Here is a 13,128-nt window from a genome sequence, read left to right as displayed (position 1 = left end):
CTATGTCTTGAACTGTCTTTGAGGCCTCTCTGTATAGATTGCACCTTGAATACTGTCTAGTTTTGTAGACCCCTGTTTTTCTTGGAACTGGTGCATAGCTGCTGTTTCTCTGCTGCTATGATCAATGCCTCAATGTTGTTTTTTAATCAAGCCCTTTCCATCTATTGGTAGGCTTTCTCAATGTCGGCCATCTCAACTATGATTACAAATATTTATATCAATAGTATATCTATCTATCTCTATCCCTTATTTTTCTTTCTTTCTTTCTTTCTTTCTTTCTCTTTCTTTCTTTCCTTCCTTCCTTCCTTCCTTTCTTTCTACCTACTACCTACCTACCTACCTGAGGCAGTGAACATATCTAATACTCCTTCTTTTTCCTATTTTCCCTACAACAGCAACCCTGTTCAGTATATTTGTCTGACAGTGAATGACTTGAGTCACCCAGCTAGTTTTCATGCCTAAGGCAGGGCTAGAGTTAGGATTAGAATGTAGAGTATGCATAACGCACATTAAAAAGGGATAGAGCTTTAATTGCATAATCACAGCTTCTATCTTGATTTTTTTTTACCTCTCCTGCAGCCACTTTAATCTCAGAATACCTAACAGGAGTGTTTCCATGATAGTCGAGGTAACAGTAGGCATAGGTTTTCTGTGATGATCAACCTATTTTTACTGAACTACAAAGACTGGATTGTCAAATAATGCTAACTAAAATCATGGTTGATCTGTTTTTGTTTTTAAACCATGGTTTATTGCATGATATATGAACCCATTTGTTAAATCTCAGACACCAGTAATAGGGATACAAAATAGAGTGGCTTAGTGATGCATGGCCACATTGTGGTCTTAAATGTGATTCTAGTGTACTCATATTTTATGTGTGTATTAGATGTCATGTGAAGTTTCTCCAGACACATACAACTAATGCATTATAATTCAATATAAGGTAATTTGAGACTTGTAAGTAGCAGTGGGCATAGGATGTTAAAATGTACATGTGACTGAAAATAGTTCCGTAAGTGGTCTATTGTAATTGTTATATGCACATGCATTATATTATATGTAAGGATTCTCAGAGGCACAACCAAATTGACTATATAGTGAACTTGAGGTCACAAGTGGTTCTGTTTTGTTTTTGCACTATAATTTGTACCATATGAGCTTTGCAACTATGTGCAGCCATAAGAAAAGCATGATCTCAATCATAAGGTGAAAAGGACTCGATAAATGTGCTCTGAGTACCAACATGCACAAATATTCATTGAAGTATCCCTAACCACTTGCAAAATATTGCCTGGATTCTGCCTTTAGAGTATGCACATATGTAGGTATTGTCTTAGTAGCAAATTGCTCTACGTTACTAACTATTGCATTAATTTAGAGTTCAACACATCTTCATGGTGAAACTCAGACTGACCAAGAACTGTAGGGTCGTTTGGAAGAGGTCAAGTGAGGACAAAAGTTCAAAGATTGTTTACGCCATCTGCTGGCTGAACGTATCATTTCCCATTGTTACTGATACAGGATAAAAACAGAAACCTTGGAATGTTTTTAAACTATGGTTTGCAAATTGTAAAAGTCAGATGGGAAAATACTTACCCAAAGCATGGAGAAAATGTTGCTTACTGCAATACTACATACATGTATGTATATACATGTGTATGTGAGTACATGAATGAATGAGTTAACTTTTGTAAATAATATAAATACATTTCTCTTTCCCAGCCCAGAAAATTATGCTATAGTTCAAACCAACAGCAATTAAAAAAACACTTTTCAGAATCTTCCAAAGGATGCCACATTGCAATGAGTGATGATAAAAGCAGTTCTTAAATATTATTAGATGTGCCACTTTCCTCCTCTAATCCATCATCACCAGTTGCATTTATTCAATTAGTACATTCTTTGAATTTTTCTTTCCCTTTGTTTCTTAAGGTAAGTTTGCTGGGTTCACAATTAGTGTCTAACTTTGCCTGTGTATTTAGAAACTTTCCAACCTTTACCTTCCAAACCCTTGCACATTGTTTGTTTTTCATCGTAGGTCTTTTTCAGGGTGAGGTTTGCAGAGTCCATCAAAGAGGAACACAAACAATCCATTTTACAAGGTTGTAGGAAGCAATTTTATTTGAAAAAAATCCTCTATTGTGTATTCAAAGCAAGAACTACTTTTAGTATTCTTTCCAACTGCAAATCTCCAATTGAATAATATAAGATTGGCTTACTGATTAATATATTTCAGCAACTTATTTCATTTTACTTAACACAAATGTCAGGGATTGTAATTTATGCTGCAGTTGTTAACTGTCAAAGTCAATATTTCATGTGAAGACATCCAAAAGGTTTCCATTACTAGGTATATGTACTGACTTTACAGTGGTAGAGACCAATTTGATTCTGCACCTGATAACTGCAGCAAGACTGTTGGTGGCGCAATATTGGAAGAAGGAAGACTTGCCTACAATCCAAGAATGGACATTGAAAGTAACAAACTTAGCCGAGATGGCGAAAATATCGGCATATCTCAAAGATCATTCAAATGAGATATATAAACAAGACTGGAAAAAATGGATTGACTATATACAAAATAAATACGGGACTAAGAAATTCCAGTTAGCCTATGCTTAAGATCAGAAATGATTTAAACTGTTAAAAGTCAGTTCAGTAAGAAGAAGCTAAGGTCAATGTAGAATGTCATTAATTTCTTTATTTCTTTTTTCTCAATAGATTTTAGACTGTGTTAGTTAAAAATCCATACCGTGTACGGGTTCTGGGAAGTCGGGGGGGGGGAAGGAGGAGGGGGGTGGGGGGATGGAGGGAGGGAGGGGCACACACAACAAAAAAAAATGTACTTCAATGTCTTAATGATTGACAAATGAGGACATATTTGTGTTTTTTTTTTAAAGAAAAATAAAAAAGTTCTGTTTTAAAAAAAAAAAAAGGTTTCCATTAGAATGCCTTCCCTACAACTACCACCAGGTCTGATCCACCAAATGGAAAGGCCTGACTTAAACTGAACCCTCTTAATTTCAAGAATTGGTGTTAAAAGTTATTTGTGCACTCACTTTCACAAGCAAATTTCAATATTGTGTGAACAGGCTTACGTACACCAAATGGACCTCTCTCTCTTTCCTCGGCTACCACTACAACCTCTCAGCATAGGTGAAGGCTACGCTGTGGCATGCAGAGAGAGATTTCCTTCTCCCTTTTTTTCAGGTGATAATGTAAGAATTGGACACCACTTTTTGCACACTTAAAAGGATGGGTATTCTTTTTTGAATGAGGGGTGGAAAGATCCTTTACTGATCAATTGTTGATTTGATGCTAGGAAAAGCAGGTAACAATGATTTTACTGGAGGATATGAGGCTGAAGTTTGTTTATTTGAGGGAGAACTCAAGCAAAATAGTTTTGGTATTCTACTAGGGATGTAACATTAATTGTAGCTGAAAAAAGTGCTGAAAATTGGAAATTTCTGCACTTTGGTTAGACAATACTGGAGCTGAAAAGATGGAGTCAGAACACAACATTGCATGTATTCTGTAGTGTTGCCTCCTTTGGTTTTGTGGTCTTTTGCATATTTTCTTACACTATCTCAATTTTACATAAACATTCAGCCCACTTTGAAGAAAGAGAGAAAGAAAGAAAAACAGAAAAAAACGATTACTAATCAAACTAAGATTGGTAATAACTAAAGCAATCAGTTATGTTGATAAAAAGATGGGAAATCTTTCTTTGCTTTCCTCATATTGGACAATAAAGATACAATAATGGTTTAAACTATAATGAAATTTTATTCCAAGTCTGACAGTTGACACAAAAAGCTTATCTTTATTAAAGTAGGACCAGCCTTGCTCCCAACAAATAACTTGATAAGAGCACAACCGTGTAGCTTCAGTAATAGTACCACTGAGAAATCACAGATCACTGTATGCTGAATTCAGTTTGGGATGCTGAACCTCACACAACTGCTTATTTTTTGTCTGCCCCATTCTCTATTTTAATTCTGTATTGCTGTAGAAAGTTAGGACAACTGGACCATTTATTTCTTCAATATACTTTATGATTCAATGAGTCAGTGGTGGGATTCAAACATTTTTACAACCGGTTCTGTGGGCATGGCTTGGTGGACGTGGTATGGCTTGGTGAGCGTGATCGGGGAAGGATACTGCAAAATCCCCATTCCCTCCTGATCAGCTGGGGCTCAGAAGGCAGAGAATAGATGGGGGCGGGGCCAGTCAGAGGTGATATTTACCGGTATTTACTGATTCTCCGAACTACTCAAAATTTCTGCTACCGGTTCTCCAGAACTGATCAGAACCTGCTGGAATGAGTACACCGGTAAATCAGAGGTGCACTATTTCAATGGCCTTGAAAGCTTCAGTAGGGTTTGTGTGGTTTCTTGAGATACAATTTACAAAAGTAAGAGTGGGCTGGTTTTGGAAGTTTTAAAGGACAAAATGGTTACCTTAAGTATCTGTCATGTTTGACATCCATCTTACTTCATAAAGCTCCCCATGACTAAAATGACCAAAATATTTGGTGCCAGAAAACCAGCCACTGACTTTCTTTCCAAAAAAGACATCCTGCTAAGTTTTAAAGAAAACATGGAACACTTTGGAACAGTTTGACTATTATTGCAATGAAGAAATAAATACCTAAACAACAGCTGCAATTAAAATTGATAAATGGTAGACCCAAGAGTCTTTAAATAATAATCTTTAAAATCACCAAAATAATATAAAGAATCAATTTAATTAAAAAAAAACCTACACAGAGTTCTCCTTGGGCCCAAAAGCTGCTGTTTATTTCCCATGTTTACATCTAGCCACTCTTCCATTACAGTGTTTAGGAAACCTGTATTTTGTTATCAATTAAACTGTTTACAGTATTATGAACAAAAACCTCTTCGCTACAGTGCAAGTATGCCCACTCAATATTCTAGGCCTAGTAGTACTGAATACCATTTTGCTTACACTTATTCCATCCTTCCCAATTAAAAGTGTACAAACCAGTGGTGGGTTTCAAAAATTTTTAGAACCTCTTCTGTAGATGTGGCCTACTTTGTGGGAGTGGCTTGCCAGCCATGTAACCAGGTGGGCGTGGCCAACTTATAAAATGTGGTGAAACTCACTTAACAATGCTCTTGCTTACCAACCAAAATGTTGGCTCAAGAACTCTGGCATTGAAGTGTGCAAATCTTAAAGCTGTCAAGTTACAAGACTCTTGCATCCCTAACCCTTTAGGAAAAAAACCCCAGGGGTGTTCAAACTTGACAGTTTTAAGACTTGTGGACTTCAACTCCCAGAATTCTCGCTCTTTATCTTGATGTTCGGAGGGGCAGGGGGAGGGAGCTGGAACCGGTTCTAAACGGCACTGTAGATTTGTGGAACTTCTTCTATAGAAGAGTTTAGAACTGGCAGGAACCCACCTACAAACCCAGTGACATTAAGAAGTTCCCATCAAGAAATGATTTGGGGACCTTAAGATCCCAAAAGAAAAATTCAGAGACTACAAGAGAACTTTCATTGATTTATTTGCCTCTAATATCCATTGTTTTAATAGATCAGAAAATCTGTTCCAACTCTCAAGGGGACAATCTAGAAGACCTTCCGTTCAGAACACTGTGGGACTTACTTCCACATGTACATATATAGCATTGCATTGTTGGGCACAGGGGTGGCACTGAAAAAAAAAAGAAAAGTGTTAGAATTCTCTCCTTCCTCCCCTTTCTTTCTCAGAAAAACCTGTATTTGGAATCCCCAAGAAGGAGATAACAAAGGATAAAACATTTAAAGTCCATAAAACATTTTAAAAATCAAATCATCTTTATTAAGACAAGTGAAAAGTTCACAAAGTAAGAAAACTTTTGTTTATAAAACTTATATATAGGTTTTCAATTTATTATGTGGCTGGATGTGAAACATAAAAAAGAAGCTTCACAGAAGATGAGCAAAAGAGGTTGTTATACAGCAGTTTAGAGAATCCTAATCTATATTCATCCTGAAATGGAATGAGTAGTGATATTATTCAAGTTTCCAGTTAAATAAATATGGCATATTTAAAATTATACTAATTCACAGAATTAGAGGTTTATAGTTGTTCTTTTGTTAAAAATATGAAAACTCAAAGTGTTCTGTATGGACTTGATGGAACACACAGATTCTTATTATAAAGGCCACATGAAAAGTGGAAAGAAAAGATACGGCAGTTTTTATGTTAACCAAATTTGAATTAATTTAAGGTTGTACATTATAGTTAAATTTATAGATAGTTTGAATTTAAAGGACACTTTGGTATTTTATCTGAATAGGAAAATATTGAATTTAAAGATTTCTATTGCCCTATTTTCATCTCATTCCACCCACATGTGCACATATTTCACACTAATCTATCTTGAAGATGTAGCAATAACTTTAGGAAAAGCAACTATTTCTCTGTCCCTCAAAAATCGAGCCAGATTATTGATCTTTTTAAGGATTACAATTGCTGATTACTAAAGTGTATTGTGTTTCAAGTACAGTTTATAACCGCTGGAGTCGATAATTGATTGCAGTTGCTATTTTGGGAGTGTTCTTCAGGTCAGAATATGTTCAGATTTAAACTTTCATTTTAGGTGTCTTTTATTTTTTTAATGAAGGGAAGCTGAATGAAGGGTATTCATTCTTTTTCTGTTACATATTCTGTGTGCAATTCTAGGATTTCTGGAATCATATGAATCTCGTTTCAACTTTTTGGTTTTTTTGGAGGGTAAAACAGAATCTTGTAAGGAGGGTTTAGAGACAATAACCAAGGTCTGCTAGTGGGCCTTTGAGCGGGACATCTCCCCATTCCTTCATTTCTTAACCCATTCATCTCACTAGTTATCCCACAGCTAATTTTATGCTGGAATCAATCAATGCCTATTTATTGACATAAAGAACACTAATTGTGATCTAACCAAGAGAGTGTTTCTTTGGCTTCATTAATATACATTTATAATTAAAAGGAAAAGCAGTTACAAGTTGCTTCAACTTGCCAATTGCACATTTTACTTGATTGAAGGCGTTTGATTTTCTTCCACGAGCATTTTTTCATTCATTTTTGTACAAACTGCATACCAATGTCATTCCAGTTATGACTTAAAACGTTAATTGGCAACCGCTGAAGTAATGCAGGAATTCCAAGATGTTTTAAAACACACACACACACCTTCCTTCTCCAAGTTCTTATAAAAAAGACCTTTGTCTCTATTAAAAAGGGGGGGGGGAGAAACTCCAGCCGTTTTGCCTCATCACGAAAAAGGATCCCCCCCCACTTCCCACCCTTTTCGCTACCGGCTAAAAAGGGTTCTAGACATACATTCCAGTGGGATTTTTTTAAATTATTATTTTATTGTCAAATCTCAGGACTTTTACTTTTTTGTGGTTGGGCAGTTTTCGGCTCTCCCTCCCCCACCCTCCATTCAATAAACCTGTTACTTTAAGGCGCTGCACAGAAAGTGTGTGTGCACGGCGGGGCGGGGAGGCTCGCAAGGCTGCGTGCCTCGGACGGCTCGGACCTGCACGAGGATTTCCTTCTATCTTTTCTTCCGACGATTGATTATTAATATTATTACCATTATTATTGTTATTCCGGGCTCCCGGATGCTTTTGATTGGCTCTGCCTCTTTTCTCTTTTACCACCCCTACTCCCCCCTCCACTCCTTTATTTTTTTCCCCTTCCTCTCCTTTCCTTTTGGCCCGGTGTTTGTATCCATGAGAGTGTCAGGAATTGGCACAGGAGTGCACCAGGGCGCATGCTCTCGGTAGCTCACAGCAGCCAGAGCCGGGGGCTTAGTTTAATAAGGAGCGAGCCCAGCGACAGACAAGGAAGAAGGCGGCGGCAGCAGCACTATCAGCAGGCGGAAAAGAAAAATAAAAAATAAATAAACGAGCCCACGGGGCGAAAGCGAGCGAAGGCGTCCGCCATGGGCTTTCCTTTCCTGCGCGCATTCTCCGTTTCTTCATGAATTAGAGCTGAAAGGGTGGGGGCGGGGAGAGCTGAAGACACCCCAAGGCCCCCAGGCATGGCCAATTCGGTGAGTACAGACGAAGAGCAACCACTCTCTCCCCCCCACACACACACCGCGCCCTCCCTTCTCCTTCCTTCTTACAGCGCTGCCGATTATATAGCGAGGGGTTGGTGAGAGAGAGAGGGGGGGGGCAGGGAGGAGTGAGAAGGGGGGGCGATTTCGCTAACCCTTCTCTCGCGCGCGGCTTCCTCTTCGCTTCTCTCTCTCTCTCTCTCTCTCTCTCTTCTCCCCCTCCCCGGGCTCCCTCTCCCCTCCTCTCCGTGCAGTTGCATGCGGCGCGCGCGCACACACACGCACGCACACTGGAGGCGGATAATAACCCAGCCATATTTCTGCAGCAGCGGCAGCAACGGCAGCAGCAACCCGCCTCCGCCGCGCGCCCGGGGAGGTGGGGTAGGGGGGGCGCGGGAGCCGTGAGTACAGTGTGCAAAGGGGGGAACTGGCTGGCCGCTCAGGAAGGCGCCTCTCAGGATGGTGCGTTTCTCTCTCCCCACCCCCCTACCCCCGGCGTGGCTTTTCTGACAGCTGGCGGGCACCCCCTTTTTTCCCACCCTTCCCCCGGTAGTCTTCCTCTTCCTGCGCGTGGCTAGGTGTATATATCTGTGTCTGTGTGCATATATATTAATATACGCATATACAAGCGCGCGCGGAGGCAAGAAGCTCCCTCTCCTGCAAAAAACAAAAACGGGTTTTGAAACTACTTCAATCGCCGCGCCTCCTTTCCTTGTTCCTTCCTCATCCTCTCCTCCTCTCCTCTGCTATTGACTCTGAGGCGGTCTCTGGTTCGCCGGAGGAGCGCGTTTCAAATGCAACTTGAAATGCCAGCTGCATTGAAAATCCGATAAGCCTCCAACATTGCAATAATAGTATTATTTAGTAGTCCGCTGCTCTTTTCCCTTTTTTATTTTTTCGGCATGGCTTCTTGGGGGAATGAACCTCCTCAGAAATTCGTTCTTTCCCCCCCTTATTTCTTTCCCACTTTCCCGTGTCCCCCCAACCCCAAATTCTGTACCCAGCCCCGGCCTCGAGATTGCATTTTCCAGCCTGCATTCCGTTACAATCCCGGCTGCTCTCCTCCTGGCAATGTCTCTTTAAAAGTAAGAGAATGGTGTCTTACCCTCCATAAGCAGGCAGCTATTTTCTTTGTGTGTGTTTTCTTTTTGTTCTTTTCAGGGAACCTTGAAATCTACAGGAGTGGAGTTGAAGGGAAAGGGGGAGGTATCCTTGCTTTTTCTCTGGTACTCATTGTTATCCTTCTCTCTTTCTCTCTCTCTCCCTCTCCCTAGTGCGCTGTTCAGGTGAAACTGGAGCTTGGCCATCGAGCCCAGGTGAGGAAGAAACCCACCGTGGAAGGTTTTACTCACGACTGGATGGTATTTGTTAGAGGACCCGAGCATAGTAACATTCAGCACTTTGTGGAGAAAGTCGTTTTTCACTTGCATGACAGCTTCCCTAGGCCAAAAAGAGGTAAGGCTTCAGGACAAAGGTGTCTCGGTTTCTCTTTTAATATGTTTGCATAAGGGACTAAAAGTAAAGGGTTAGTTGGTTGCTTTCGACTTCCAAACTCCACACTTTGCTTTCATGATCTGAAACCCTGGTTATTCTCTGCAGAGGATTGAGTGGGGTAGAGGTGAAGCTTTTTTCTAGGAAAGAGTTTGCCTAGTGGAAAATCAGGGTGATGGACACCTGAGCTGGCAATACTTTTTACCACCTTTGGAGGTTGATGATGGTTTGCTGCAGCTTCTGTGAAATGTCAGAGAGGGACATGAGCTTCCTTTTACAATGAAGCAACTAATATCTGGACATTTTCTATTAATACTATTTATTTATGTAATGTGTCTGGTTCAGTTTTTGCTATAGTTTTTGATCTTTACTCCCAGCCATTTGTGATGCATGTAGTGTAGCCACTTATTGTTTTCATTTGCAGTGTTTATGGTCCTACCTTTCACTAGAAATAAGCAGAATAATGCTGATTAATATTGTTTATTTGGTACCCTTTTTACATTTTCTCTTGGATTGTTCTCGGATTGTATGTGTTTTTGTATTGGCAAAGTGTTATCTGAAGTATTGAGCTGTGCAAGTTTTAGGATGAATAACTGTTTAGTCTTTGTGCTTTCACTGTTTGGATTATGATCTCCAGTTTGTATTGATTCAGCATGCACTTACAAGAAGTCAACATACGACAAAAAAAAATTGCAAACACTTAAGTGCCTCCAAAACACAGAAGAATGAGAGTGATTTTTCCTTTGATTTCAAGAGGTTTAGGAAGCCTTTGTTTTCAATTTTCATTTCATGACCTCCAAGCTGTTGTCTTGACTGTTTTAGTAGGATTAGTGGAGGTAACAGTAGGAATACAATAAGGTGCTTTGTTTGTGAACAGGTTTGTTTATCTGAGTATGCACAATGGTTAGCAGTTATTGTTTGTCTAATCTTTATTGGCATATAGAACTCCTGGGGTCTTTTAAAATAGCATCCTAATAAATCCATTTTGCTTAGAGGAAATGTGAATCTGTGAAGAGAAAGGATGGGAAGAAATGAGCAGGATCTGTAACCTTTTTCATCTTTTCAAATTGATTATTTGAAGTATCGTAGCATCTTTGGATACCAGTTTCTATAAGTTATATATTGTTTCCCTCCTGCTTGTTTGATTTATTTTTTTGTAATTCTTGAATGCTTTTACTGAATTATCATATGTACTATTAAATATTGCTAATAATATTGTTTTGTCTTCCATTTTGACTTTTGCCAAAACCTCCACTGATACTGGTTTTCCCATGATACATATTTGGCTTCAATATGAAAAAGAAATACCTGCCCATACAATCTCTTTTTTAGGTTTGGTTTAATTATTTTTCCTCTGATATATGTTAAAAATTTGTTTCTGGAAGCTGTAGGGCAGATATAATTCTCAGCAAGAGATGTAGGAAGTTTGGATAAATGTTTCTTTTTGCATTGTAAATGTGTTCATATAATTAACATTCATAGTAAGACGTTCCTTAGTTTTCTAGTGCAATCCAATCTTTGGAGTAGCTATTCAGATGTAAGTCTGTTTAAAAATCAGTGAGACGTCCTAATATGAATAGGAATTAAGTCTGAAAATCCTGCATCCATGCTGTTATAAAGGTTTGTGATGATCTGCCTCAGTTCCTCAAACTGAATAACTTTTTGTCCAGTCTAAGAAAGCATGATTTTGTAACATAGGTCTGTGGGTTGTTGTTAAGTGAATATATTCATTATGGTCCAGAATGTACGAAGATGTGAGTACTTGATATAAGCAGCTAAGTTTCTGCATGTATATACTGCATTGCTGAGGATTCCTGTTACATTACATTTGGTAATATAGAATGCGCAACAGGTTGTCCCTTGGTAGCTGTGTTATACACTTAATGGGAGTTAAATGTTAACAGAGGACATGTTTTCCTTAAATACTCGGTTGCCATTTATGAATTTTCATGGCTTTTGTTTGGTCGTTATTGTTTTTTTGATATTTCCTGTCTCATGCAAGACAATTTAGTTGGTAAGTAGGATTTTCTTTCAGTTGTGGACACAAGCAATGTTAAATGTAAATGTAAAATGTAGATTTCTTGGTGCTCCCTGAGATAGTTTCTTTTGTATACAATAAAATGTTGATATATTCCACTGTCCCACCACATTTCTATCTCTATTACTATAAAGGTAATCCTAGAATAATGGTGGGTAAGTGTATATTTATAGTCTGAAACCATTGGGATCAAATTACCATTTATGGAAGTTACTTTGGATCCCCTCTTAAGGGGAAGAGATTGCCCTTTTTATCAGACACAGTACTCCTTTGAATTCCAGTTGCAGAGGAACCCAAGAAGAACAGTGATGGCTGTACTTTTATCCTGTCTGTATGTTCCATTAGCATCTGGCTAGTTCATGTAAATGAAGTGCCAAATTGGAATGACTTTTGGTGTGATTCTTCAGCATTAACCAGTTGGTTTGCTATGATGTAGTGTTTGTCATGTATTTTCTGTTTCATATTTTATAACATACTAGGCCCATCAGATCATATGTCTTAAAATACTTTTATTTTATTAAGCACTGAGCAATAGCTGCTATTGTCAATATAGTGTTGCGTTATTGTCATAAGAAGCAGTCTCTTTCTTTTCTTTTTTTGTAGAGAAATACACATGAGAAGAAAGTAGCCTGTCACAAAGGTAGAGGGGTAAAAGCAGAATCTTTAAGGCAATTATTTTAATTAAATGGTTATTTGTTGAAGTAGTGATGACCAATAAAAATGAAGTATATTTATGGACTAAACCTGTTCAATGGTGAGTTGTTTATATCTGTTTGGCAGATATACTGGAAATAAATGATTAGTTGATACACCAGAAATAAACAAATAGTAATAGATGAATTATGAAGGGTGCTTTTAATCAAGATTGTGTATTTTTCCTGTTTCATATGATTTTCTTTAACAAAGATTAGTGCATGCTTGAATTCTAAGGTTACAGAAAACTTAATGGGCTTATATACAAAAATACAGAACTTCATCAGCCTATTGAATAATATAGAGAAGAATCTGTATTCTTTCTGTTTATACTTTTTGCTGTGTTTCTTCTCATAGAGATGTTTTTAGTCTTCCCTCCAAATGCAGTTGTGTGTTTACAATTGTTTATCATAGTGGGTGAGGTGGATCACAGCTGAAATTTATTTGAAGAAAAATGTTCACTTAGGGGTGTATGCGTGTACTTGTACACACACACACATACATACATACATACAGTACAGGTTCATACACACACACTCCTCGTATATTACGAGCTCTTTGATTGGAGCACTGACACTAAATAGATTGTTAAAGGTTCAACGGTGAGTTAGGAATCAAAATAAAATGTGCTATCAATAGAAGCAACAATTAATAAGAAGTAACAACCTCCTTTCATTATATAAACAAATTACTTGCTGTTTAGATCATTATCAAGCACACAGGTTGAATCAAAAGATAATGCAGCTAACTTACAATGCAGCCACTTCAAAGGAAATAGCTATTTATGTTTTTGTTTTTCTAATCTGTACTTCATGAATTCATTAATAAATAATCTTTTAGATAACA

The 13,128-nt window shown here is 38.2% G+C and overlaps 1 protein-coding gene across 2 annotated transcripts in view; it reads left to right on the top strand.

Annotated features, from left to right (window-relative positions):
• Positions 1–7,820: 7,820 nt before the first annotated feature.
• MLLT3 (MLLT3 super elongation complex subunit) overlaps positions 7,821–13,128 on the top strand; it is a 136,658-nt gene continuing 131,350 nt past the window's right edge. Inside the window, exons 1-2 of one of the 2 annotated variants that reach the window (XM_014057750.2) lie at positions 7,821–8,054; positions 9,335–9,515. In XM_014057750.2, coding sequence (XP_013913225.2) covers positions 8,043–8,054; positions 9,335–9,515 — 193 coding nt within the window. In that variant the 5' untranslated portion in view covers positions 7,821–8,042. Of the gene's footprint in view, positions 8,055–8,392; positions 8,523–9,334; positions 9,516–13,128 lie in introns of those variants that run through there. The other variant, XM_087716117.1, reaches the window with a different exon arrangement.

Source organism: Thamnophis sirtalis, unplaced genomic scaffold (assembly GCF_051295495.1).
Source record: "Thamnophis sirtalis isolate CommonGarterSnake01/CBP01778 unplaced genomic scaffold, rThaSir2_p1.2 scaffold_5, whole genome shotgun sequence".
In the NCBI taxonomy this organism is placed as follows: Eukaryota; Metazoa; Chordata; class Lepidosauria; order Squamata; family Natricidae; genus Thamnophis; species Thamnophis sirtalis.
Note: the sequence above shows the minus strand (reverse complement) of the source record. Positions and strands in the feature narration are given on the sequence as shown.